At 51.0% G+C, this 27,677-nt stretch overlaps 1 protein-coding gene across 7 annotated transcripts in view; it reads right to left on the bottom strand.

The window, feature by feature from the left end:
• The window catches only part of UNC5B (unc-5 netrin receptor B), an 87,410-nt gene extending 61,919 nt beyond the window's left edge, over positions 1–25,491 (bottom strand). Inside the window, exons 1-5 of one of the 7 annotated variants that reach the window (XM_050305618.1) lie at positions 13,690–14,138; positions 12,781–13,590; positions 10,965–11,086; positions 8,996–9,135; positions 8,030–8,166 (exon numbers count right to left, since the gene is read on the bottom strand). In XM_050305618.1, coding sequence (XP_050161575.1) covers positions 8,030–8,102 — 73 coding nt within the window. In that variant the 5' untranslated portion in view covers positions 8,103–8,166; positions 8,996–9,135; positions 10,965–11,086; positions 12,781–13,590; positions 13,690–14,138. Of the gene's footprint in view, positions 1–1,309; positions 1,461–8,029; positions 8,167–8,995; positions 9,136–10,964; positions 11,087–12,780; positions 13,642–13,689; positions 14,139–18,291; positions 18,460–23,769; positions 23,929–25,260 lie in introns of those variants that run through there. The other 6 variants (XM_050305613.1, XM_050305621.1, XM_050305620.1 and 3 more) reach the window with 6 other exon arrangements.
• Between the last annotated feature and the right edge of the window lie 2,186 nt (positions 25,492–27,677).

The following is a 27,677-nucleotide window of genomic DNA, read 5'->3' as shown; positions in this document are numbered from 1 at the left end:
CCTCCACTGAGATCCCTTAAATACCAGGTTTGTGGTACTTTCTGTGCTCACTGTAGGGTTTTTCCACCCGCTCCAGCCTCTGGTACTCTCAATATGTACTTTAAAGAACAATTTACACCTAAAAACGCTCCCCTCCTGTGAAAGCACCGCCGCACAAAACAGCAGATGGTGTTTGAACACTGCAAAATGGAAAATATATCTTTAAAAAGAGATATACAAGAGTTGTCTTGGCGCTATGCGGGTGCCTCAGGGTCTCGATTTGCAGCTTTCTGCGCTGGGGGAAAAAAAAAAAAAAAAGATGGCAAGTGCTGTGAGATGATATTGGTGGCAGGAAAACGCTTTTCCGGCTGAGTCCCTGGAAAATGTGGCATGGGAACAACCCAAAAGGACTGTGCAGGAGGGGCCCAGCAGCACCAAGAGCCCTCACAGGCCACCACACGTGCCCAGTTGGGGATGGGATAGGGAGGAGGGCAGGCTTTTTCCTCCCCTCATCCCGCCCTATTTGTGCTCATCGTGCCTCTTAGGATGAAATGCTGTTTATGGAGAGGCAAGGTGGGGTGGGAGACGCATAAATCACCCTGCTTCCATTCGGGGCTGCTGGGAGAAGCAGGGAGAAGTCCTGTCAGTCATGCCAACCCTTCCCAGGTCCCAGCCCCAGCCCGGAGCTCCAGGATTGATGCAGCAGGAGGTCCTGCTCCTGGAAAGACACACCCGGAGTGTTACAATAACACTGCTTTTGTACGTGAAACATCAAAAACCCGTTCCTTAAAAAAAAAAACCCCTCCTCTCTGTCCCCACCCTTGGAAGCAAACCCCCCACTGAACATCCGTCCTCCAGGCAATCCTCCCTCCGTGTGAAAAAAAAAAACACCTTTTTCTTAGAGGTTTGCTCAATACAGAAAAGCTCGAATGCTGCCAGTTTCCAAAATAAGCAAGCAAATCTTCGGAGCGGCGAACGCAAAAGGCCCCCCAAGGCACCTTCTAAATGTCACAGAAAAGCATCGGCCCCAGCGCGTGCCCGGCTGTCACTGCCTGCCCGGCGCCTGCTCCGGGCACAGGGGACATCTTCGGGAAGTTTGGGTTTGGTGGGAGCAAAGAAAACCCCAAACTCAGGCCCCTTCGCAGTTGCTTTGAAGCCGACGGGCTCTGCGACAGGGAAAAAAAAATAATATAAATCGGGTTGGGTTTCACTCCTAGCAACGACATTTTGACAGCTTCTATTTCGGGGATGGCTTTATTGTTTTCCCTCTGGTCCTCAATTAATGCCTTACCTCAAAATAGCTACGAGCCAGCAGGACTTTTCCACTCACCAGGCTGCAAGCTGCTCCGAGCTTCCCCCATGCTGTAAGTGCTCATGGATTGGGCTGGCTGTTCCCAGCCTGACCCCAAATCTCCACTTCTGATCCCTCGAACAAGGACAACCTCCCTGCTGGAGCCAGGTGCTGGTGCTTAAAAGTCAACCTGGAGGAGAAAACAAACTTGTTTCCCACTGTTCTGAGGGTGCTGTGCCCAAACACGTGAGGCCAGGACCGGGGCAAGCTGCTGGGAGGGTTCACTTTTATATCATGTGCTTGCTTTTGGAGCTGGGAAAGGTTTGGCATGCGTTATCCTTGAGGATATTTGGGGTTGGAACAGGATGGTCTGTAAAGTCCCTTCCAGTCCAAACCATTCTGTGACATCCCTTGCAGTGCCAGCTGAGCTGAACGGCCCCATTCAGTGGGATATGCTGGGCCTCCTGCAAGAGTATCACACTCCAAACCCCCTTGGGCTCCCTGCTCCCATTGCCGTGGAATAAACTCATAAACACCCCTCTCAAGGTTATCTAACAGTGGTTAAAGATTTAAGAAAAGCCCCTCTACAATGTATACGGCTCCTCCTGAAATATTCATCCCCTGACATCAATGTTTCATCAATTTTCTATCATGTATCACCCCCGACACCAGCTTCAATCATGGTGGTGCAGATGGGCAAAAATAGATATGTTTACAGAGCCAGCCGCCTCCAGTTTCCTCTTTTCCCACATAATTTAGTATCAATCAATTAGCTGGTGCAGACAGCACCTCCTCCTGTGCTCTGGGTGAGCCAGGCCATGCCCCAGCTTCCCTCTGGGAGCTGGTGGGATGGGGTGGGCAATCCGGACAGGGCACGGGAAGCCTCTGTGCAGCAAAACACTGAGCACTCAGCCAGAGCCACCCCAAAGGCTCCAGCTTATCATTTACCTGTGGGAGCACCTGTGCTCCCATTCCAGGAAGCCAGCTGCCCTTTCCCTCTGCCCCAGAGGTCCCGAGAGCCCCATTTTTCACTCGGTTGCCACATTCCTGGGCACGCGCCAGACACTGTCTCCCATAGCAGAGATGCAGATGGGCCCCAGGTGCCTCTTTTTTTATTATTTTGCCTTTTGAATTCCTGTAAACTGTTTAACCTGTGTTATGCCTGTGCTTCTCCTGGCCCCACTAAATGACCAACAGGTTGTTTCAGTCTGCCCATCAGCCCTTGCCCGGCTGCTGTGCGAAAGGGTGGAGGAAAATGCTCTCTGGCCACAGTCATCTTTTGATTTCAGCAGGGCTAACGAAGTCAAAGGAGACCTTTCCTCTCCCCCCAAGCCTGAGCCAGAGAAGTCAGAACATTTTAGCTGCTATCTGATTTGATGTGCAAAAAAAAAAACAACAAACCAGAAGCAGAGGGGGAGAAGAACCCCCCCCACCCCCAGCCCACCGCTGGCTGCTTCTCGCCTTTAATTGTGGCGTACAAATGCCAGGCTTGTTTTGGTTCTCCCTGAAATTCCCTCTGTCAGTGCAGGGCTCCCTCTGGTTCAGGACAAAAATTGACTTCGTGTCACGAATGAAGTAATTATTTCCCTCCACAAATGAGTATGGCAATTATTCCCCTTTTCAGGAGGGCAGGGATGTGTGTGAGGTTTAAGCTGCCGAGCAGAGCCGATGTCCCTGCCCGGAGCAGGGGTGTACTCGGGCTTTGCTCACCAGTGTTTCTGCCCCCTCCACCACTTCCTTGCCCCAGCACCTCTTCTCTTTCTGAGCTCAGGCTCAGACTTGCTGGATCCCCAGTGGACACAGGCATTTTGCTGGATCAAGGGCTGCGCTGAAGGGAGCAATTGCTCTCCCCTGCAGATCAGCCCTTAGCCCAAGGTGATCTGCTGGAGCTGAAATCAGCTTTCCCCTTCCGTGCTGTTTTCCCCAGCTCAGGAATAAAGGAAGTTTCCTAATGTGTCCATGCTGTATCCCTTGTCTGAGTGCCTTGGGTATGTGCACAGGGGGAATATTAGAGACTTGTAGAATCACAGACTGGTGTGGGTTGGAAGGGACCTTAAAGATCTCCTATTCCAAACCCCTGCCATGGGCAGGGATGCCACCCACTAAATAGATCCCACTTACAGAGATGACTGTGCAAAAGCTGCATTCCTGCTTCTCCATTCACCAGTGCCCTATTCCCTGCCTGGATCAAGGCCTCCCTTCTCCAAAGAAAGGACTGGGGTGATGGCCAGGAGACCAGGATTAGCCCATCACAGGCAGACACTGCCTGCCACTGCCATCACAGTGAGGCAGCGAGGCACCATCCATGCAACAAACCCTCCAAGAGGTCAAGGCTGAGCTAGGCCAGGGTGCCACCTCAGCACCCAGGAGGTCCTTCTCCAGCAGCAGGGCTGTGTTTTTGGAGACAGGGGTCTGTCACACACTCACCCCACAACATCCTGCCTCCTTTTCCCCCCGGCCCATTTCCCGACTCCAGCAACCAAGGGTTTACCAACTTGTGAAGTGTTTCCATGCCGGCTCTTGAGCACGTTGCAGCTTCTGCAGGTGTTAAAAGCTGCTGTACAGAGCAACACAAAGAAAGCTATTTGAGGCACACGCCAAGATCTCTGAACCCCACAAAGGCACCGAAGCGCTGCGGCAGCGTGTGCTGGAGAGAGGTGAACCAGCACCCAAACTATAAACTATTTCCAGGAACACAAACCCCAGGCAATCCTGCAAGAACAAACATTTCTCTGCCCGAGCAGATGGGGCACTTTTACCGGCACTCAGAAATCTTGTCTTTGCATCAAAGGAGAGAGGTTGGAAAGAGGGAGTTCAAGCATCTCCTCCAGAAAATCCTGTCCCTACCACCGTGACCAGGCCGATTCCAGCAACATGAGAGCAAGGATTGTAAGAGGGAGAAAAGCGGTAACAAATAACATTTTTTAAAGGGTTAAAACCGCAGGACACAAACTCCCCAAGCAAGCTGGAAAGTCACTTGAAGGTTGTGAGTGACCTTGGAGGGAGCCGGACCTTGGCTTGGTGGCTGCGGCGGCAGAAGCGTGAAAATGTATTGCAGCCCTTGGGCAGCCTTCAGTTCTCATTTAAGCTGTTAATCAGAGGGGGAGAGGGAGGAGAGGAGCAGCAGCAGCAGCAACAGCAGCAGCTTTTCCCCGTGAGCCTGACTGTAAAAGTGTGAGTGGCACTGGAAGGGCCTTCAGGACATGGGCAGGGGGTGGGGGAAAGCAGCTCTGCCTCCCTGCAAGGAGGAACAGCCCTGGGAGCTGAAAACACACATTCTTTGATTCTTCTTAGTCCTTCCGTGGATGGAATTATCCCAGTGACTAATTTTCCCGTGGTTTGTTTGGTTGCTGAGGTGAACACCCCAACTGCATCCACTGTCCCCAGCATCCCTGAGGGACAGTGCAGCTCCTGTGGGACCTGGCACAGGCTGCCCAGAAAAGCTGTGGCTGCCCCATCCCTGGAAGTGTCCAGGGCCAGGTTGGATGGGGCTCTGAGCAACCTGGGCTAGTGGAAGGTGTTCCTGCCCGTGACAGGAGGTTGGAAGGAGATGACCTTTAAGGTCCCTTGCAATCCAAACCTTTCTAGCATTCTGTGACCTCGGGCCACGAAGCTGTTGGAAAAGGACAGAAAGGGACACAGGCACAGACTCTTTCTTGGAATAACGGAGCTGGTGACCTGCCCTACCAAGGGGACTCATTCAAATCCAGGTGGGATTCTCTTAAGAGAGAGCAGACAGAATTTGAGCAGAGAACCAGAGCAGTCACCTCCCCACTCACCTGCACCGCTCACCCTTCTCCAGCATCACAAGGGTTAAGATGAGTCTATTACTGTTTGCTTGTCACTTTGTCGCTGATCTAATGACCATCGATAATAGCTGAATAAGAATTGATGGAGAGATGGATTTAATTAACCCCGGTGTCAGCAGCTCGCATTGCTGTCTGTTTGTGTTAATGGAGCAGCTCAGGAAAAAACTCTCCTGAGCTTTGTGTGGCTCAGCCTGCGGCAAGTAAAACAGTCCTATTCATCAGCTGCACCCTCCAGGTATACCCTGGCAGTGCCACATGGCAATTGCTTCCTCCTGCCCCCGAAAGAATAAAATAGTCACCTGCTCTGTCACAATCTGAGCCCCCGGCTTCGCCCGCCACCCCATCCTGCTGCTGCTGCCTCTGACAGCACATCCAAGGTCTCAGCAGGGTGGGTGCGAGTCTAGGAGTGCCTGGGAAAACAGCATGCTGATACTGGGAGGCTGGAGAGCTTTCTTGTGCAGGGGGATGGTTCTAGGGGGTTGATAGAAGACCAGCACAAAGGCAGGAACCGCTTGGTGTTACCTGCTGGTGCAGATGCCGGCTCAGGGACGACAGGCTGAGAGGTGTCCCCAGCCAGCCAGCCTGCATTGCGTCCCCCAGGCTCTCCTACAGCCTCCTCATGCCAAAATCCAGGTGTTGCATGCACTCCACTGGGATTTATCCCCTTCTTCTGGGTTTCAAACCAGCTTGGGAGGCAGCTTGGGGGGGGCAGGCACAGAAGCACAGCCCATGCAGAGGCTGGGGGCTCAGAGCAGACCGTCCCAATCCTTTATTGCAGCTGGTAATTGGTGTCTGTCAGCTCTTTCTCTCTCTTCAGCCAATCTTCAGGTACAGCAGATGACAGCTGGTGTTGCTCCTCATCCTCCTGCCCTGGCTTATCGCGAGGATCACAAGGGAAATGCCAGCCTGGAGGGAGTGTGGGTGCATGGCCCTTCTTGCCTGTGGATATCCAGTCCCACTGATGAATTTCCTGGGAGCTTGGGGACCATGCCATGCACCACAGCATCATCCAGCACCCGCAGGCCACCCAGCTTCAGCACCCACTTCCCAGGGCAGAGCAGCAATCCGAGGGTGCACCCCCCTCCCTGGGCGTTATCCCTTTGGGAGACCTCTCAGGGCAGGCTGTGGGGGGGCCTGTCTGACACCCACCAGGGTTTCTTCACACTTCCCTTTCCTCTCATTTTCGGCTGTGATTGATTTTCGTGTTCCAACACGTGCCCAGCCCTGACCTGCGCTGGCGGGCAGGCCCGGATCCGGCCGCGGTGCTGGGGATGCACTGGGATGGAGCTGGTGCCACCCCTGGCTGGCTGGGCTGTTCCTCTGGGTGCTGCAGCCAGAGATTCCGTGTGCTTGCTCTGACAGACCACGGTATTACTGTCTGGAGGAATAAGCATCCCAGGGCAACACCTTGCCAGGCTAAAAATATTCCTTCCAGTAAAAGCACCGGCTCCCGCTGCCAGCGCTGTCCTCGTGGTATTTCCAGGTAGGACGGGACACAGATCCTTCGCTGATATGAGGTCACTGAAAATACCAGTTGTTGGCAAACTTATTTCCTGCTGAGAAACGGTGAGGTCACCTTTTGGCCTTGGCACCTCGGCTGGCATCCGCAGGCAACTTCTGAGGGAGCAAACGTCTCAGCTGGGATTCCCACGGAAAAGACAGGCATGGAAAACAGGTGTGCGTGGACAAGCGAGGCGGGGAATATTGCTGGGGAGGTGAAAGCTGGTGTCAACAGAGATTAGGGCTCTGTTCCTACCCTCAGGCCTCGCTCCTCTGGCTGCAGGATGAAGATAACATCACCCCGAGGAAAGGTGAGGAATTTAATTCAGCACCGGCTAATCTGTGGTTCCCAAGACCTTAACAGCAGCTCTCCAAGCAGCCCTTGGAGCATTTTGGGTCTGGATTGGGAGAGCTGGTCTTAGCAATGCAATGGGACATATGGATCCCTCCCTTCCCATCCCAAGATCTCCCTTCTCCCAGCGGAGAAGAGCAGTACTAAAACAAGCAAAGCTGGCAGTGGAAGGCAGAACTGCTCCTGGCCTCCTCAGTGCAGTCCCTGAAGCAGCAAAATTCATCCTGCCACGGCAGGAATTGGGGAGCCTGGGAAGGATCCCAAGATCCAAGTATCATCCCAAGTCCATCCTAGCCTGGCAGGGCTCCCAGCTGCTGAGCTGGGTGTAAGCTGGAGCCTTCCTCCTCTCAAAAAAAAACCCCATAGTATCCCACGTTTTCCTCTTTTATCTTCATTTTCCCAGTGGAACATCCAGTGACTGCCCACAGCTCCACTTCACCCCCAGGAAAAGATGGGCATGGCACAAGGTCTGTCCTGCTCTGGAACAGCCTGAGCCTTTGGAAAGATGCTAATTTAGAGAGAAGCAGGTTTCCTGTTTTGCTCATCCCTGTCCCAGACAGAAAGTGCCTTTGCCAAGTACATCTTCAAATCCCTGCCAGTAACCTGCAGTCACGGAATACGTGAGGCTGGGGAAAAGAAAAAAAAAAAAATCTGGCAGAATTTAATTTTGAAGACCCAGCTAGTCTTATAGCTTTTCAGCTGCTGGAGCAGGTGAGCCAATAATAAAATCAACTGCCCAGAGAGGAAATGAATATTGGGTTTTGTTCCAAACGGATGAGTTCAGCCAGCGTCAGAAAAAGAGGAAAAAATAATAATAATATAAAATAAAAGGAGAGTAGGAATTGTTCTGTGACAAACGTATTTTGACAATTCAGCTGAAAGGGCTGACAGAGTTATGAGTGAGGGGGAGGAATTACTGATCTCTGAGTGTCATCTCACTTGTTTTTCTTGATTCAGCCTGGCCCTGCTAACAATGTGTGTCACTGCCCAGTGCTGGGAACATCCTTTGATGAATGACACATGGTGCTCCCCAAGGCAAAGCCTGTTTTCCGCCTGCAATATACCTGCCAACAGCACCAGGGGGGCCACAGGGGGTACCTGCCAGAGAGGCTGGATTTGGGAAGGTCAGAGGTGGAGGGGTCAGGGTCTCCAGCCACACATCCCGGTGCATTTCTGTTTGTGATGCAGCTCCAGTCACGTTTCCTGGTCTTCTGCCTGGCTGAAGCCATAGAATCCTAGAATGGTTTGCATTGGAAGAGAGTTTGAGGATCATCCAGTTCTAACCCTCTGCGGGGACACCTTCCACTAGCCCAGGTTGCTCCAAGCCCCGTCCAACCTGGCCTTGGACACTTCCAGGGATCCAGGGGCAGCCACAGCTTCTCTGGGCAACCTGTGCCAGGGCCACACCATCCTCACAGCCAAGAATTTCTTCCCAATATCCCACCCAACCCTGCCCTCTGTCAGTTTGAAGCCATTCTCCTTGTCCTGTCACCCCATGCCCTCGTCCAAAGTCCCTGTCCAGCTCCCTTCAATGCTGTTGTCATTGTTTCCATCCTCACATGCTGAAACAGGGCTCGAGGTCTCCATCTGTGCCCACAAGCCCATGTTGGGTAAAGGGGAGAAAACTGCAGGAGGGTGGCAGCCTCTTGATTTTGGGTTCTTCAGGTGAAAAAGAGAGCCCCTGAGGAGGAGGGGTGGCTGGCACAGAGCCTCCCGCTGTCTGTGCCAAGAAGGTGGCTTTACTGGGCAATAAAGGAGACCTGGAGATTTTAATCTTGGTATTTTAAATGTCCCTTCTCAGTCTGAGCTGTGCAGCTCAGGGAGAAGCTCGTGCAGAGCCTGCTTCTCCCATGGCATCCAGAACCTGGTTAAAGGATTCCTGTCAGAGCTGCGACAATCCACGCTCTGGGAGGAGGATGCTCCCTGTGACTGAGTCAGCTCGAGTCACCTGCCTCCCCTTGCTGCTGCTAATTTGCTACCCACAATAATTTTGAGAATTGGGGATTATCAGCTGCTTATTCAAATTTTCCCCCCTCCTAAGAAGCAACTGTGAAAAATACCCACCTTGACGGGGGGGTCCTATGGCAGGAGTGGGTCCTACAGTGGCTTTTCCCTGGCTCTCCACTCTTTGCTAGGAATGTTAGGGAGAACGGGAGATCTTCCTCCACCTTCCCGGTGTTTGTTTGCCCAGCCTGGTTCTGCAGCTTTTCAGACAAACACATTTATGCCTTGCTTCCCCACCGAGTGACATCTTTCAGGACATGCTTTCTGAGGGTCGAGGCAGAGGGCAACCTCCCAGAGAACAGCATGGTGCTTCTGAGATAAATAAAGCACTTGGAGTGAAACCTCCTTGGAGGGACAAGGGCAACATGAATTTCTCTCAAGGCTTGGGGGATGGCTCAGTGTTTCCAAGAACAACCATCTTGTGTTTGCACTGACAGCCGTTAAAATTGTGGGATGGAGTTCAACCAGTTGAAGGTCAGGTTGTCTGGGATGGGAAGAGCTCCAGAAGTTTCTACTGATATATTTTATATTTTTAAGCCTTTTTCCATTACTGTCTTTTGCAGGTCTTTCCCACATGGCTTAATATCTGTGCCCAGCCTGGCCTTGGGAGAAAGAAACCCCTCCATTGAGGTTGTTGTGGATGGATAGGGAGAGCAAAATAAACAAGTCCAGATGTTTTCAGTTGTTCTTCATTTCAAGAGAGATACTGAGGGGCTGGAGCATGTCCAGGAAAGAGAACAGAGCTGGGAAGGGGCTGAAGCAGCAGGAGCAGCTGAGGGAGCTGGGGGGGCTCAGCCTGGAGAAAAGGAGGCTCAGGGGGGACCTTCTGGCTCTGCAACTCCCTGACAGGAGCGGGGGATCCAGGGGGGGATCACGCTCTGCTCCCACAGAACAAGGGACAGGACAAGAGGAAACAGCCTCAAGCTGCACCAGGGGAGATAGATTGGATATTGGGGGAAAATTCTTTACTGAAAGGGTTGTCAAACACTGGAACAGGCTGCCCAGCCCTGGAGGGATGTGGCACTTGGGGACATGGTTTAGTGGGTTGGCAGTGCAGGGGGAACAGCACTTAAAGGTGATCTTAAAGGTCCTTTTTTCAACCTAAATGATTCTGTGATTCTGCTCCCACTACCGTGCTTCATGCTATTACTCATTGGTCAAACGCAGGGAAAAAGGCAAAATAAAGCCAGAGCTCCTGTTTATTCACCCTGATGGAAGTTATATGTCAACACCTCATCATTTGTCTCTCTGCTAGTGGAGAGTATCTGCTCACGATGACACTGAGCTCCTAAACAGCTGCATTTTGCTCCAGCTCTGTGTGTGAACATCCTAAGGAAGAAGCCCAGCCGCCCTGCCAGGCACCCAGCTCCCCAAGGACTGCTGGATCAGAGCACTGACATCCAGCTCCACCCCATAGTTCCCCTGGAGAATAACTGGAAGTGGCGCTGCCAGGTTTAATAACCCCTCACGCCCCACCAGCCGCTTCACGGGACGCAGACCTTGTTAACATGCAAAATAATGGAAAGATGCAGGTGGGGTTCTGGCTGGTTAACCAGGAAATGCTTCAGTGAGAATTATCCAATTAAATCTCCATGTCTCCCTTGCTTTCATGGGTTTTTGCCCCCCCCCACATTGTAGCGGTGTTATCAACCAAAGCAATAAACACGAGTCCTAATCGAGTGCTGGCCGAGTTAATCCGGCATGGAGGGCACTGGGTACCCCTGCAGCGCTGGCCAGGGGCTCTGGGAGGCACGGGAAGTTAACCACAACCTAAATATATACACTGGCACACACCTAATAATCTCAGGAGGGGTAACCAGTGCTTTTCTTCCCTTTTCTGAGAGCACAGCTCCCTCTGTACTCAGCCCATCCTTTCTCCTTTGCCAGCACCCCATAAAACAGCTTGAGTAGGTGCTGCTGCCCTCCTTAAATGAGGATGCTAAGCTCTGTTCTTACAAAAAACCCCAAACAAACCACACCAAAAAACCAAAAAATAGCCCCCCCTCACAAACAAACAAACAAATAATACCTTTCCAGTCCTGCCACTGCTTGGCTGCTCCGTGACTTCTGTGGCAGTCCCAAGTATTCCCAATAACGTCTTGTTTTGCCACTTCTTCCCAAGTGTTTCCAGGGTATTTTATGCTGGGATTCCTGGTGAAATAAGAGCAAAGGAAACAAGAGAATAAGAGAAGTAATTTAGACCCTGGAGGTAAAAAAAAAAACCCAAATAAAACCCCCAAACACCCACTTTGTATTAAAGGTCCGTTCATTTTATTAGGTGCACTCCCCAGGGTTTTGCTGACAAAACACAGATCTCAGATGTGAAGCTGAAAAACTTTAAGAGGTTAATTCTGTTCCCACCCATCTGCTGGAGTAGCAGTGCCTGCTGATGTGTCTGGGCAGCTCTGGGGGCAGAGGATGTCCCTCTCTGTCCCTACCCTGGGCACCTGGAGCAGGTTCAGGTGCAGCCCACCGAGGATGCATCCACAGAGGGGGCTGCAGGTGAAGCAGAGGTAGCACCCACCGTCCCTCTTACCCTTTCTGCTTCCCCACCAGGAGCTGGGATCCGTGCTGAAGACTTTCCCGTGGAGGCAAGGCTTGTGGCCAGGAGGGAAAGGAGATTTTGCAGCCCCCATCTCCCCAGGGAAGGGATCCCGGTCTGCCCAAGCACCCCATGCCAGGGATTTCCCCCTCTCTCTCTGCCTGCACATGCAATTACAGCAAATCCCTCACTGCAGGAGCTGTGACAGTGGCTAAAATTGAGCTCAGTGCTGGGGGACATCCTCCATCATCTCCACTTGCCTCCCCCAGCGCCGGCTGGCGGGTCCTGCTGGGCACCGAGCGCGGCTGGTAAAAGCAGCAGTAAATGAAACCGCATCAGCCTCCCAGCCGAGGTGATAATTTGTTTCTCTGAGGCCATCTGACACCCAGCAAGAGCCCAGTCAGGGTGCCCAGCGGGCTTGCTGGGGCTCACAGAGGCGGAGATTGTCATCGTGCTGGGGTCTCTTCCCTCCGAGCCACCCCCCTACCCTGAGAGGTTGGCACCCCTTTGTCCTGTCAGGGGGCCCTGAGCCCTTGGGTGTTTTTCCAGTCACAAGAAACCATCTCAGCTGATGCACCTCAGTCTCTGCAGTGCCTCTTGCCTCTGCTCCACGAGCTTTTACTCTGGGATACTGGGAGCAGAGAGGGGGTATCTCCCTTGCCCTACAGGCTGAGCATCCCTGGGGAGTGAAGGATGCTGCAGGCTGAGCACCCCAAGATCCCATGCTGCCATCCACAATGGGAATCACAGCCTCTGCACTGGTGGTCCCATGTTTCCAGCATCAGGTGATGCTACTCTGCTCCCAGCAAGCAGCCCTGGACACCTCTCAGTTGCACAGGGAAAAAGGGAGGTAGGTGACCAGCAGAAATGATGTCTCCCATCCAAGTTTAGCCCCAGTGTGGCTTTTTTATCCCATGCAGAAACCCAAAAATGGTGTTTTGTTTTTTTTTTTCCCCCCTCAGTTGCCAGCATATCATGAGGACGATGCCCTTGAGATGTAAGGAGCACCCTGGAAGCCCACCCAGGTGTCACCTAGCAGGCTGACACTTCATCCCCCTGGGATGCAGGAATCCTGTTTTACCCTCCAAGACCAATTTTTGCCCGCTTTTAGAAGCTGCTGGCCTACATTCTACCGGGTGTGCTGGGAACATCCACAACACACCAAAGGTAAAGGCACATTCCTTAAGCCACAGATAGTTTTTTGGCAGATTTCTGCATAGCAAATGGGTTGATATTTGCTGTGTGGAAGATAAAGGGGGAGGGGGTCAGCCACACAGCATTCACATTATACACAGGTGTTTACCTTCCTTCAGGCTCCTCATTTCTTCATCTTCATCAGGTAAGCACTGGAAATGTCACCTTCCCATGCCTGTAATTAAGCCCTAGGACTTTTGTCCTGGCGTGCACACACACACACATACACACACTTAAGACAAAAACGACCCGAAAACTTCCTTTTTGCACCCAATCAGCCATGCAGATGTGCACCGTGCAGCTGGAGATTGCCATGGCAACAGAGTTTGTCCCTCCTGCTCCCCCCTCCGACCCCTTCCCCCAGATGAAGAAAGTGGGGGAGAAAAAAAAATTAAAAATAAGCAATTTTAATAATGTCACAAAAAACAGACAGGGACATAAAAATCCATTAAGAGCTGGAGTGGCCCTCGCAATGGGAAGTGCTCCAACTCCTTCCCTTTCTGTCTCTCTCTCGCTCCCTCTTCAACCCCCTGAAAGGTAACCTTTAAAACACACTCGGCAGCGTGGTACTTAAACCTCTGGCATTTACCTTCATTTCACTCTGGCTTTTATTTCTTTCTAGGGGAGGAGGGCTTTTATGTTATAAGAGGACAAGTTGGTTTTTTTCCTTCCCCTCACCTTGATTATTTTCCCCTCCTGGGCGTGTGGTTTCTTTTTTTCCCCCTCCTGCTTTGTGGTCGCCATCACCCGTGCTATGTGCACACAGCCCTGGTGCCCATCACCACGGGGGAAGCAGGAAGAGGAGCCAGCCTAGCATCCAAATTCCACCCCCAGACACCCCAAACTAACATTTTAACATCTTAAAAGAAGGATAAAGGTGATGCTGGAGAGTGAACAGTAGCCTGGGGTTCCTAGTGGGCTGCAGAAAGATCGAGAAGGTTGTGATTCACAAGAGAAATGCTCAAGACACAGCTTTTTTTTTGGAGGGGGGGCTTTTCTTTTTTACATACAAACATACCTCGAAGTCCCCCAGAGAAGAAACTTCAAAACCTTGGAACTCTCCTGAATATTCCTCTCCTCCAGCATCTCTGCCCCCAAAGCGATCCTCCCTGAGGTGGTGCCAGCCAAACGTGGTCTCGCAGAAATGCCACCTCTCCTGCTCCTCTCATCCACCTGTAACACAAAGCTCAGTGCTTGGACGGGGTTCTGAAGCTCTGCCTCACAATTAGGGCTTCACTTCAGCCTCCTCCTCGCAGCCTCCCCGTTTTGGCCCATTAAGAGCCGTTAAAGAGCTAGACCCGGGGAAGGCATCCGGCAGCAAATGCTTGGCAATGACTTCATTCCAGCCCTGTGAATCCTGGCGTGGACTTTTATGCCTCTTACTGAAGGATACCTGCATGTGCCAGTCACACCAGACCGTGGTTTTATGACAGTTTGCTCACTACATTTGCTTCCCCCCCACCTCACCACTGAAGACCCTGCTGCAGGAGCCGTGGGATTAGCAGAGCATCTCCAATTCTCACTACAAAATAAAACCTTGTCTTTTCCAAGTTGGAAAGAGCTTGAAAGCATGACCTAATTGTGCCCGGACACCCATGGGCAAAGAAAGAGTCCAAACTATATTAATAAAAGGACACTGGCCAATTTTTTTCAAAGCCATTCATTAATTTCAAGTGTGACCCAGGAACAGAGACATGAATTATTACTTCTTCCTAAGCCAGCAGCACCCGTGATCCCAGGCTGACTCCGTGCCATGCCTTGCACAGCAGGAATCCCTGAGCAGCCCAGACTCCCAGATGGACACCCCAAATTCCCAAGAGGGACGGGAGAAAGTCATACCCTCCCCCCACAACAGCTGCACCGTGGGGGGAGACAGGAGCATCCTGAGGGTGAGAGGGAGACCCAAAAGCTGCTCGCCCTTCCCAGCATCCCTTTTGCATCCAAGCCATGCCCTGGGACTTCTCCTGCTTGAGCCCAGGCATAGGGCATGCTGAAGGACACCTTGCTGTGTCCTGATGGAGTCCCTTTTTTTTGTCCCCAACCAACTCCTGACAAGGCTAAAGCAACAGTTGCAGTGCTGAGGTGGTGAAGATTTGGGAGTTTATATCAGGTATAGCTGGCTGTTCCTTACCTCCAGGAGTCCAGGTGGCTGATGCTTCTGTCTCCTACGTGTCCACCCTCCTGGGGAGGTAAGTGGGGCTTGCCCAGGTCCCCAGGAAGAGTTTGCTGGGAGATCCTGACTGGTGCCAGGCACACGGTGAGCAGGAGGGGCTCAGACCACGTGCAGCCTGGGAAAACCAGGACCAGGAGAGCACACAGAGCAAGGCTGGGGGCTCTGCAGCACCACCTCCCAATTGCAAAGCAGCTTTCTACTCCTTTATTTTGGTTTTCTGTTCTCCCAAATCTTCTGAGAGCAAATTCTTACACTCCTACAAGTCTCCTCTGAACTGGCACCAGTCAGGTAACATAAGCAAGAAGCAGCAGTGATGCCTTTCTCCCTCTGCAGCCTCAGGGAGGAACCCCAAAATCTCCACCTCCTGGGGACCAACATCAAGCATCTCTTCAACTCTTAGTGATCAGTTTTCAGTAGCTTTCACTAGTTTTTCAGCATAAACTCGACCTTAAGAAGTTTGTGGAGGGATTGTAGAGTTTTGGTTTTTTGGGGCAGTGATACTCCAGGCTGGTAAAGACCAAACCTTCACCTCTTCATGGCTCAAAATAAGTCATCATAAAATAATCTGTGCATCAGCCCAGTGCTCTGACCAGATTCAGGTACCAGCTGGTTTTCCAGACCGCTGCTTTCTCTGGCTCAGGCCCAAATTTATATGGCAAACAATCAGCACAACAAATGGCCATAAAGGAAGCAAGCTAATTGCAACAGATTAAAACACCCAGAAACAAGTAAAACACAAATTTCTGCAGATCAGCCACCTCCCAGCTGCTACGTGGTGGACTCCTCTGCAGGTTGGAGAGGGCAGACAAGCCTCCAGGGGAATGGGGTTTCCTTTGGACACAATGCTCCTTCCAAGGGCTGGGGCCTGTCTTGGGCTTGAAACAAATGAGATGCCTTCAGAAATCCTCCAGAGCAAAGATCGTGGTCCCAACCCATCCCCAGGCCCAGCAGGCAAGTGCAAGAGGGACAAGCTGAGGTTTCTGGGTCTCCTATGAAAGTGAGCAGTGTTACAACTCAGCCGTGAGTGGAAGTAAAAATAGAAACCATCAGAGATGCTTTTCTGGGAAAAAGTGTCCAGGAGAGTCAGGTGAGGTAGATCACAGAGTCATGGAATGCTTTGGGTTGGAAGGGACCTTCGAGATCATCTAATTCCAACACCCTGCCACAGGCAGGGACACTTTCCACTAGCCCAGGTTGCTCCAAGCCCCATCCAACCTGGCCTTGAGCACTTCCAGGGACGGGGCAGCCACAGCTCCTCTGGGCAACCTATGACAGATCAACCCCACTTCTTCATTTTTGCCAATGTCTCAACCAGAGAGCAGGATTTCAATTGGATTTAGATGGTACATCTGCTGACCCTCCAGATGAGGAGAGAGTTTTATTTAAAGAAAGGAAACAAAAAGTGCAAAGGTGTGAAATTACCTGAGGATTTTGTCTGACTGTGATGGGATGGGGCTCTGGTGGCACTGAAAAAAAGAGATAACAAGGGAAAACTTTGACTCTTTAGAGATTAATCTTTGTAGAGATTAAATTGAAGCCTTCAGGTCTGATCCATCGATTGCATTTCACTTCCATGACAGTTTTGTGGTAGAACAAATTACAGAGGACACAGAGTGTACATCTTTTACCCATCTAGCAATTTGCTCATTTATCAGCAAGGATCTCCTTAGAGCCAGCCAAGCCAGCCAGGCAGAAAGCTGGGATCTATAGGAATGCCCCATGGCAGGAAGCTTGGAATTAGATCATCTTTAAAGTCCCTTCCAAACCAAAACCTTCAGTGATTTTATGAACTCAATCCAAGGGAAAAGCCAGAAGTGGCTTCCTTCCTTGCTAACATCTGGAATCACACAGGTATTAAATGCAGAGTTTAACAAAGAGGAGATGTTGGGAGGATGATGAGGAGAGGAGGAACACCCAAACTGCTAGGATGCACAAAGCACTCTGGTGAAGCACCTTTCCAGGGCCTGAGCCCTTTGGGAGATGTGGTTGGAAGGACCCTGCCCTCGGTATCCAGGCTCAGAGGGGATGATGAAGAGATGCCTGCAAAGGAGCTTGCCTAGAAATATCAAAATGTCTCCAAACATTGACTTCTGCCAGTAAATAATTTCAAATCAGCCAGCAGGAGTAAAAACTGGCATAGCTACTGCTGTGCAAGCTGGTGTTCAATAAAAAAGATTTCAGCACGACATTCATGTTGGCAAAGTCCTCCCATGGGCCAGTTTCTTCTCCTCACTTGGATGAAGGAGCTTCTTCCCACCAGTGCCTGCACAGTGCCCTGCTGGAGATCCCAGCTGCTCCCCATCAACACCCCAAGCTGGTTTCAGAGCCATCATTTCTGGGTTTGCAGGCGCTGACAACTTGCTTTTCCTCCTCGGAATCTGCAAAGCTGGATTTCGAGTGAAAGCAGAGAGAAGGTGTCACAGCGAACCCTCGGAGCTCCTTTTTTTATCACTGCTAACGTTTAATTTCGCCCATTTTCAAGGGCTTTTAGCATCCTGGAAATCCCACCCATGTGTGGGAAACCCAGAGTCATTCCCTGAACAGCAGAGAGCAGGGATGAGCGTTCAGAGGGATGGGCCCTTCCCAGGGAGAGGCCAGAGGATGGATCACCCTGTGCTCAGGAAGGGACAGGATCACAAAGCAGACAGCAAAAGAGCGCTGACCACATAACACAGCACACCTATCTACATCCCTTCCCCCTGAGGGGACAGATTTAAGGGCCAGAGTTCTCCTCCTTTCAAAGGAGAGGCTAAGTCTGAAGTGTTATTCCCATCGTATCAGCAGCAGTGACCCTTTTAACCCTTCACTTGGAGAAGGAGATGATATCTGTGGTACCCACTAAGATTTAATAAAGAGAAAATAATTTCTAACAGCTTAAACCACCTATTAGGCACAATCAATCTACTTCTGCCTATTCCCTGGATGCCAAAAATGAGTACAAGGCAGTGGTGAAGCAAGAGCTCTGTGTGAGCCTCTAGAACGGGTGGTACTGAAGCTGAAGGCACGTTTTGGATGAGCAGAAGGGACAGGGTGTCTTTCCCTGGCTTTGCTCAGGCCCAGGCTCTGGAGGGATCTCCAGGGAACAGGTTCTTCAGAGAGGACCAGCTTTCTTTTCCCTTTTCATCATATTTGTCCAGAAGGGCTGGGAGAGCAGAGTAGACAGACAGGATAAGGGAGCCTTCAGTTAATTCCACTCTAAACCCAATTTCATTTCCTTTCTAATTAGAGCAGCAGGCATGTTTTAACAACTGATTATCTCTCCTGGGCAGTTTGTGTGTATTCTTCTTGGCTACTTATTCAATTTTTCCAAGCAAATCTCTGCTGTGATTGTAACGTAAATAAAACGGGAGCAAGGCCGAGCACAGGCAGTTTGGAGAATGCTCCGTCAAGAATTAGGACCGAGGTTTTCTTTTTTACTCCTAAAACTGAAAAATAGAAGCTGCTCACCATAGGAAAATATAAACCCTTGGCACTCTTGGAAGGAGAGCAGAGGTGTCAGCAAATTATTATTAAGGACTATCTGTAAAAAAAAAACCAGACAACCCTCTGTGACAGGCACTCAAACCTCACAGACATTCTAGAGCTGCTGTATCTCCTACCTGTGCATCCCAAAGCACCCAGGAGAGCCTCCAAGCACCCACATCCAACGACCTCCTACCCACCAGATCCTGGAGTTTACAGCAGCAGCCCCAAAGCCTCCTTTAAAAAGCTGACAGCAGGGCCAGGATGCAGGTGAGGGAATTACAGCCCTGGCATGGCTAAAGCCTCTGGAGGTGGATGTGGTTATCCCTGACAGGCAACAAAAAGGCAGGGGTGGAGCATCACAGGTGCCTCTCTTCTCCCAAAATTCACCTGCCTGGCTGTATCTGTTCATTCCCGTGCACCGGCTCCAAGAGCAGCAAGTCCCACCACCACTTTCAGTGTTGTCACTCCTCGCCTCCAAATCCCATCATGTGTTTGTTGTTTCTCTGGGATGTGACATGCTTCTCCCTGCCTTGCTCCTCCTCCTGCTGGGAAGTCCTGCTCCAGCAAAGGGGCAGTGGGTTGATACTGGAAAATAGGTGGGCTGATACTGGAAAATAGGTGCCCAGACCCCCAACCTGACACCCCTGCCTTGGCATGGTGGGGGGCTGGGCTCGGCAAGGGGTAAACACCCCCCAAACTCACCAGTTTCCCAGAGTCTCATTACAAGATGTGTTTTTTCCCCAAGCCTATTGTTGTTATTATTGTTATTAGCAGTATTTCCTGAAATAAACTTGCTCGGGGAAAAAAAAACCTCAAAGCACCGAGCTGAGCTTCCAATCTCCTCCTTCCCATCCCCAGCGCTGCCCTGAGCCCTCTGCCACCAACAAGGGGATGGGAGGCCCTGAAGTCCCTTTTTCCACCCTTCTTCTGCTCTGGCAGCCAATTCCCACATGTGAGACTTAGTTTGTTTTCCCTTTTCCATGACTTCACCCCCGCCCCTCTCCCGTTCCTGTTGGCACTTCCTCTCCCCTCGCCCAAAGGCGCGTACCTGGAGCCTTTTTTCAGGAAAAGGGGTTCTGGCACAAAAAAGGGACTATGCCTAGGGATGTGCCACTATTGCAGACACTTCCTGTTGCCAGGATGATGTTTTGAATATTCCCATCCTCTTCCTCATGTTAACAACCGCAGGTTCCAGATGAAGTTCCCATGCCCGTCCCACAATAAACACGAGGAAAACACGCTGAGGAAAGAGCAGGAAAATGAAAAGAAATGCAAATGCCACCGCTCCTGATCCATGTTTTCCTTTTCCTCTCCAAAATCCTGGACTGGGTGCTTCAGTTTCCTGGCCCACATAAAACCTCATTAAACAGTTTTGGGCCTGACCAGAGCTGTCACCTCGATGGCATTTTCCTCCCTCCAAATGGGATGCGACAGCTTAGAGTTAATAAGTCCGAAAGGAATACTTATAAAATAAGGTGGTGTCACAACATGTTGTTAAAGGAGCAGGTGAGCAGGCCCGTTTGGAGAGCAACTAATGGCCCCACGGTTTAAAAATATCTGGGCTACATTTCGCCCGACAGGCGAATTAATCTGTGGCAGATATGGATTTTCCTGCCTGGGTGCTGCGCTGAGCTCCAGCCCGGACTCTGCATCCCAGGGGAATCTCACTGGCTGCTCAAAACCCTCCTGCTTCCCCTCTCAGTGCCTTCTGGCTGCAGGGATAGGGTTGTGCAAAGGTCATTTTGGTGGAGGCACAGTCATCACCACACCTATCCAGGGGGGCATCCAACTGCTGTTGGATTCTCCTCCTTCCCAAGCATCTCTCCTTCACTAGGTCCAAACTTTTGGGGGCTTAGCGAAGCTGTTCCCACCCAGGTCAATATTTCGTTTTCATTATTTACCTCGCAGGAACGTCACGCCCAGCACAAAATTTTCCAACTGACAAGCGAAATTTAGTTAGCAGAGCTTCTATTATTCCCAATTTATTACTCCACTGGAGAGTTGTGCAGGCTGAAGGGCTGGAGAAAGGAAAACACGGGTGCGCATGCACGCCCCGGCAGCAGCCGGCAAGCCAAACCCAGGGCTCCCGCTGAATTATGATTCACAATTTATAAACCATTACGTGCAATGGATTTCAACTATATTTATTGCAATCTGACTGCTGGCAGTTCAAAAATCAATTTGGTAAATGTGGAGGGAAAGGGCAAAATTATTAATATGCTTTCTGTAAACGCCGTAGCTTATCCTTTCCCCGGTAAATAAGTGCGAGCCCTCGGCTTCCTCGGGGAAGGGGTTTGCCATCAAAGGGATGGGATTCACCCCGGGGTGCCTGAAACAAGGGGATGAACGAGAGGGGAGGGATGTGCAGGGCATAATAATGGCAAGGTGACACACACAGAAGAGGATGGGGGAGCCCTGGGATAAGTGTGGGGACAGCAGGAGGTGGCTGGTTGATGAACTGAGGGAAGGATCACCAGGGATGAAGCAGAGCACACGTGCATGTGACACCCTTGAAAGTGGATGGGTTTGAGGTTAAGGATGGGGCAGAAATGCTCCAGAAATCCCAGCTCCAGCTGATGGGGAGATGCCTCACATATTGTCACTCTGTGCTGGGTGCTGGTGAGGCCACACCTTGGATCCTGTGTTTGGTTTTGAGCCCAGCACTGCAAGAGGGGCTGGAGCATGTCCAGAGAAGGGAACGGAGCTGGGGAAGGGGCTGGAGCACCAAGAGCAGCTGAGGGAGCTGGGGGGGCTCATCCTGGAGAAGAAGCAGCTCAGGGGAGACCTTCTCACTCTCTGCAACTCCCTGACAGGAGGGGGGAGTGGGGGGGTGGGGCTCTGCTCCCAGGGAACAAGGGACAGGATGAGAGGAAACAGCCTCCAGCTGTGACAGGAGAGGTTTAGATTGGATACTAGGGACAATTTCTTCATGGAAAAGGTGTTCAGGCATTGGAATAGGCTGCCCAGGGCAGTGGTGAAGTCACCATCCCAGGATGGATGTAAAAGTCGTGTAGCTGTGGCACTTGGAGACACGGTTTAGTGGTGGGCTCGGCCATGCTGAGGGAATGGTTGGACTTGATGACCTACTTGGAAGTCTTTCCCAACCTAAATGATTGTGTAATTCCATGACCTGTAGCCAGTGGATAAAGCAAAATGTGGTGGGCATGACCCTTCCTGCTGCCTGGCCCTCACGTGGAGGTCTGGCCTGCTGCTTCCATGGGAAAACTCTCCAGTGAGGAAGACCTGACCTGCAGGTGACCTGGCACATTAGGAGAAGCAGTGGCTCTGCATCCAGCCAGATGCTCTGCCCCACAGCACCTTGGATCTGCTGTGCCAAAGCCAAATTGCATGAACCTGCACGTGGCTTTGCCCCTTTGCCAGCCCGGGCCTGGGGTTGGTTTGGAGGACTCTTGGCTTTACTCAGCCTGGCCAAGGAGCAGCTCAGACTGCTGGGTGGGAAGGGGGAAAATCCCATTTGCACACAGAGGAGGGGTGGGTGGAGACACCCTCCCCAGTTCACACACCTCCTTTACTGGTTGGGGAACCACAAACCAAGCTGTGTCAGGAAAGCTCCCGAAAGATGTAGGGTGAGGTGGTGGCTGCCGTGCCTGTGTTGAGCACCCTGGCTGAGGGAAATCGGGGCATCTGCTCCTAAAGGTTGGATCAAACTGGCTTTTTCCATTTTGGTGATCTGCAACCATATGGTGCACGCCGAACGGGAGGGTTTCTTCTCCTCCAAATTAAGAAATGGAAGGAAAAGAATATGAGATTAGATGAGAAGCAGAGGGGAGTTTTACATCTCTTTAATGATGACCTTTCTCCAGGTTTTTTTTGGGGGGTTGTATTTTTTTTTTTTTTTCCCTGTAATACTGGGAAGAAAACTTACTTCTATTTTAAAAGAAAAACTGGGTTTCTCATATGTTCCCATGATTCCTGATGCTGGCACTTTAAATTAATCATTGCAGAGAGCCACCACGAAAATAGCGACACCAGAACTGAATATCCTCTGGGCAAAATGTTGCAAATGCTGCCTGATGCGTTCACATTAAAAAAAAAAAAAAAAAAAAAAAAAAATATATATATATAAAGTAGTTCTTTTCCTTGGCACTTCTCCTCTGGCTCATCTGATGCAAATCACCTAACGAAGGAGAATTTCCCAGGCCTCGGCCGAGGTTGGTCAGTGGGGCAGATTGAAGCAGCAGCAAGTTCACAGGTAATTATTTACGAGTGAACTCGATACAAGAAGATGAAACCTGAGCTACGTTCTCTGCCAGGGTCCATTTTCCCTTGGAGCGATGCCTTACAAGAAAGTTTCGTTGCTTGGTGGGGGGCAAAGGTTTGAAATGCTCCAAAATCTGGTAATCCTGTGTGTCCCCGGCCTCTTCCCAGGGCTCATCCCACCCCACTGACTCCTGGCATGTTTAGGAAGGGGAAGAAAACCCTTTGTGGTCTATGTGACCAGGTGCTGCCAATCTGCACAGCTCGTTTATTGAGCAAAATAAGCCCCAAGAACAAATTTTGAAGCGGTGAATGATTTCCAATACCTGGTTTACCCGAGGACACCGCGGGTCGCAGCGTGTTCAGGAGCAGTTTTCCAGAGGTGAGAGAAGCTCAATTCACTTACTTAGAAAGGTATTTGCATGGAATTACGTGTCAGGCTCTGCTCCGAGCAAAGTTTGGCAGTGGAGTTTTATCTGCATGACCTGAAGTTGTCCTGCATTCAGCACGATTTGTCCTTTTCTCCCTGGGGTGAATTAGGAGCAGAAATCCCTTGATGGTCCTTGAGCAGGGTGGAGGTGTTTTGGCAGAGCCCCATGGCTTGGGGATGCTGTCAAAGGGGATAAGTGATTTCTCACAGGATCGTTCAGGCTGGAAAAGCCCTCTGACTCCAACCTTTTCCCCAGCACTGCCAAGCCTGCCACTAACCCCCATCCTCAAGTGCCACATCCACACATCTTTTAAATCCCTATAGAGATAGTGATTCCAGCACTTCCCAAGGAATGGAATGGTTTGGAGTGACAGATCACTTCCTATGGGATGCCACAGATGCCAAGAGGTTGCCTGGGCTCCAGGAGAGACTGGACAAGGTCATGGGTAAGGCTCCACTTAGACTGTGAAATACACAGAAGGTGTTTTGGTGCCAGGTGCCCCCAAGGAAAGCGTCTGAATTGAGCTGACCATGGAATCATCTCCTCTTGTCCTGACAAGGGACACCAAGCAGCAACAACCAGGGTTTCAAGAGGAGACCCATAATTTTATCCCACATGGGAGGTGCAAGGTGGGGGAATCATTCAAATCATGAATTGGCTCACAGCAAAAGCTCCTCTTTCTTAGAAGATGAGTGTCCCTTTCCCTGCCTGCTCCTGCCCACCTGTGCAGCCCAGCACTGCCCACTGCACTGAAAATACTTCCCTGGCTTTTGTGACTGGAATTAACTGGTTTAGAGGATTTGTTACTCACCATTAACTTTAAACGACCTGGAAGCTGGGCAAGAAGCTGGGCTTCCCAGCTGGCAAATCTCCTCTTGCTGTAACTCTTTCCAGTCCACTGCTTTCTCTCCACCTTGCTCGTGAGCCGCTGGAACGACTTCCGAAGGATGATTTGCTGGAATCACCGTCCCTAGAAGTGTGCAAAAAGGTGCAGATGTGATGCCTAGGGAAATGGTTTAGTGGTGGACCTGGCAGAGCTGGGTTAATGGCTGGACTGGGTGGTCTCAAAGATCTTATCCAACCTTAATGATTCTAGGATGGGCAGTCGAGGTGGGGGACTTATGGATGATGGGCTAGCTCAGCTCAGGTACCCAAGCCAAAAATGAGCAGGCAGCTTCTGGGAAGGGATGGAGGACTTTCAGCCCCTCAAAACTTGAAGGGCTATCAAGGCATGTTAAAGTTTTAGCTTCAACTTGCTGAAATTATTTAACAATTTTAGACATTTTCCATATTTTCCATATTTTAATGTGTTATGTCACATAAGGAAGCTTCTCCTGACCCTTGCGGCCCACCACTGCCCGCATTCAGCAGTAGCCTGCTGAAGGAACATTTCTCCAACAGAAGTGGCAGGTGCTGAGAGTTTGGGCTCCACCTCTGCAGGCCTGGGTGTTGCACAGATGCCTGCTCACACCCAGACACCCATTTATCTACCTGCTCTGGCTGCCTTTCCAGTGCTCAGGCACTCACATGCCTTGCTTCCCCCAGCTTCACGCACACGTTTTTCCATCAGCGCTGACAGAGCCACCCGAGGGACAGAAGTTTAGCAGGATTCACAGCTCCCCTTCGCCCTCCCTGTGCTTTCCCTTCTCCCTCCCTCCCTCCCTCCAGAGTGGTTTCAGCTCAGAACCAGGGAGAGAAAAATGTGCCTTGTGTGAGCCGTGACGGCTGGATGACTGATGACATTTATCTTCTCTCCCGAGGAGGATGGGGGAAGTCACTTCTGGCTGGTTTCACCTGGGCTGGCAGGTTTCTCAGGGCTGGCTTTAGCCTGGGGGTGACACTTGCATTTTCACAGGCTGTGATGCAGTGCTGTGCTGCCAAGGCTTTCACCAGGGCCCCCCTGCCAAGTTCAGCCCCACACTTTTTCTCCCCAGGTACAAACATCTCCTGTAAGTGGTCACGGACCAGGGAGGGATTCAGGTCACCACGTTTCTCCACCAAAACGGTTTCCATTTAACAAAGAAACCCTGTCCAGGCCAATTTTTTTTAATCTGCACCTTCCTGGAAGATGTGACAGCACGTAGCTGGGAAGATGGATGGCACACACGGTGTGGAGCACAGCGCCCACTGCAAGGGGCTGGAATGAGAGGGAAAGACAGAAACAAGGCTCAGGGAGAGAGTATTGCTGGCAGGCACTGGGTTTACCAAGCAGAGATGTCTGCTGGGTGCCCAGGAGCTGCTGCTCCTCCCTTTGGCTGCCCAAACCCAGCCACAGATGTGATGTGGGTGTTTTCTCAAGTACCTTTAGAGCTGCAAGGTCAGGATGCTCTGCTGGAGCAGAAAGTCCCTAGGGAGGGTTCTGACAGCAGAGCATCCCCGGGGCAGAGCAGCACGAGGTCCGCAGCGTGGTGTGACCTGCTTCAGTCCCAGGTGGAGAGCAGCACTTTTCCAGTGTCCCACGGGACCATCAAAGGCAGCGTGACCTCTCCCTGCATCACTTGGCATCAGATGATGTTGGTTGTGGGTGGGGGTTAACAACCTGCAAGCATCAGGAATAAACTTCAAGCCCAAGGATAAGAGGAGAAAGGCAGGGAGGGTTCTTCTGCTCACTCCAAGCTGTGTTGGGCTAGAGATGAGGACAGCAGGATGTACCAAGGTAGAAGTCCCATCCCTGGAAGTGTTCAAGGCCAGGCTGGACGGGGCTTGGAACAACCTGGGATAGTGGAAGGTGTCGCTGTCCATGGCAGGGGGTGGAACTAAATGGCCTCTAAGGCCGCTTCCAGCCCAAACCATTCTGGGATTCTGTAAAAACCTACAAGGAAATCTGATCCTTGAAGGAGTTTTTGAGTGCCCCCCCTGCCCTGTGCCTATCTGCAAACTTCAGCACCAGTGCTCTGCACATTGAACATCTCGGGGAAGAAGATATTTGTGTGGGCTCACACAGGGATGCAGTGAAGGCAGGGAGGAAAATCTGCTGGGTGTTACTAGGCAGAGAAATCACATCAGAGTCCAGGATTCCCTGGAGAGGAAAACAGTTGGAGGTCAGGACAGCCTTTGTGGTAAGTACAGACATGCTCTTCAGCTGAACCAGAAAAGCCTTTCTTATGTCCTTACAGGCTTCTCCTACTGCAGAGTGCAGAGGCATTGGAAATACGCTTCTTTTTGGTTTACTGGTAATGTGTTTTGTCACTATAAACTCCCTCCATTGAGTATTTAAATACCTCTGGCATTCTCCAAAATCTGTTTCCTGGCTGTCTCTGTTTCCCCTCCCCGTTTCTGAAAGCGCTGAAGGTTTAAACCAAGCAAACTAACCGACCTTCCCCTGACTGATTTTTCTCGGAGGCTTTCACCTGAATAATTCCCCGCTGGCTTCCCATCAGTGGCTGTACCAACAGCCACCAGCAGTATTGATCAAGTACTGAGTCACTTGTGAGCCAGTACAGGCACTTGGAAAGAAAAAAAAAACACCAAAACAAAACGCCACAAAAACAACAAAGTCCTCTACAGGAAAATCTATCTAAGTACAAGAAAATAAGGAAAGAGAGGGCTAAAAGCGTTGGTATTAAATGCAGTACAAGCTGGCTCTACAGAGAGCCCTTTGGAGGTAGTTCCAAGTTGCCTCACATGAATTTAAAAATGATTCAAGGTACTACCTCCTCGAAAGAGCTGGACTGTTAAGGGGTGGTTATTCTTTTTGTTTGTGGTATTAATGCAGTGCTAAAAGGCCTGTTCACACACACATTTTGGGGGGATATTAGTGCCAGGCAAGAGGGTCCCACAGCAGAGGTGTAAGAGAAGAGTCACCAGGTAGATGCTGACAGCCAGGGGAGAACAAGTCACACTCTGGAGTGACCTGATTGTGGCCTTCCAGGGCCTGAAGGGAGACAAGAAAAAAGATGGAGAGAGACTATTTCCCAGGGCCTGGAGTGACAGGACAAGGGGGAATAAATTCAGACTGCCAGAGGGCATGGTTAAATGGGATATTGGGAAGGAATTCTTCCCTGGGAGGGTGGGGAGGCCCTGGCACAGGTTGCCCAGAGAAGCTGTGGCTGCCCCAGTCCTGGAAGTGTCCAAGGCCAGGTTGGATGGGGCTTGGAGCAACCTGGGATAGTGGAAAGTGTCCATGCCCGTGGCAGGGGGAGTGGAACTAGGTGATCTCCAAGCTCCCTTCCAACCCAGGTCATTTTAGGATTCTATGACATCAGGACCAGTCATATCAGCTTTCCTGGTTTTATTCTTCCCTGAAAATATGCCTGTAGCAACTGTGGGGAAAAAATACTGGATGGGCCTTGATTTCACCCTGTTAGAGCTCTTGGAGGTGAAGCTGGTGTAAGGACCTCCCAGAACTGCCCTTTACCTCCTGTGTCTTCCCACCCTCCATCAAGTTGCCTGAATTTCTCTAGATCTGCAGTTGTGCTAGAGGAAAAATCAGGTGTGAAGAGCGAAACACCCTTTACAGAAAGGCTTCATAAAAAATTCCTATTTCCCTTGCTGGGCTCTCAGCATAACCCTGGCAAACAGGTGGCTGACCCCTGAGCAGAGCCATTGGGAAGGAACATGAACTGCCCCAGGCTGCCTAAAAGGGGGGATGCAGTGGTGCAGGCATGAGAAACAGGAGGGGCAGCAGCCAACATTTTAATTTTTGGTGGTGGTAGATGCTGGGGTTTGTGCCTTTTTTTTCTTTTAAACAACAACAACAACAACAAAATCCATATTTAA

The sequence above is a fragment of the Myiozetetes cayanensis genome, unplaced genomic scaffold (genome assembly GCF_022539395.1).
Source record: "Myiozetetes cayanensis isolate MyiCay16 unplaced genomic scaffold, myiCay2020 scf10, whole genome shotgun sequence".
Lineage (NCBI taxonomy): Eukaryota > Metazoa > Chordata > Aves > Passeriformes > Tyrannidae > Myiozetetes > Myiozetetes cayanensis.
Note: the sequence above shows the minus strand (reverse complement) of the source record. Positions and strands in the feature narration are given on the sequence as shown.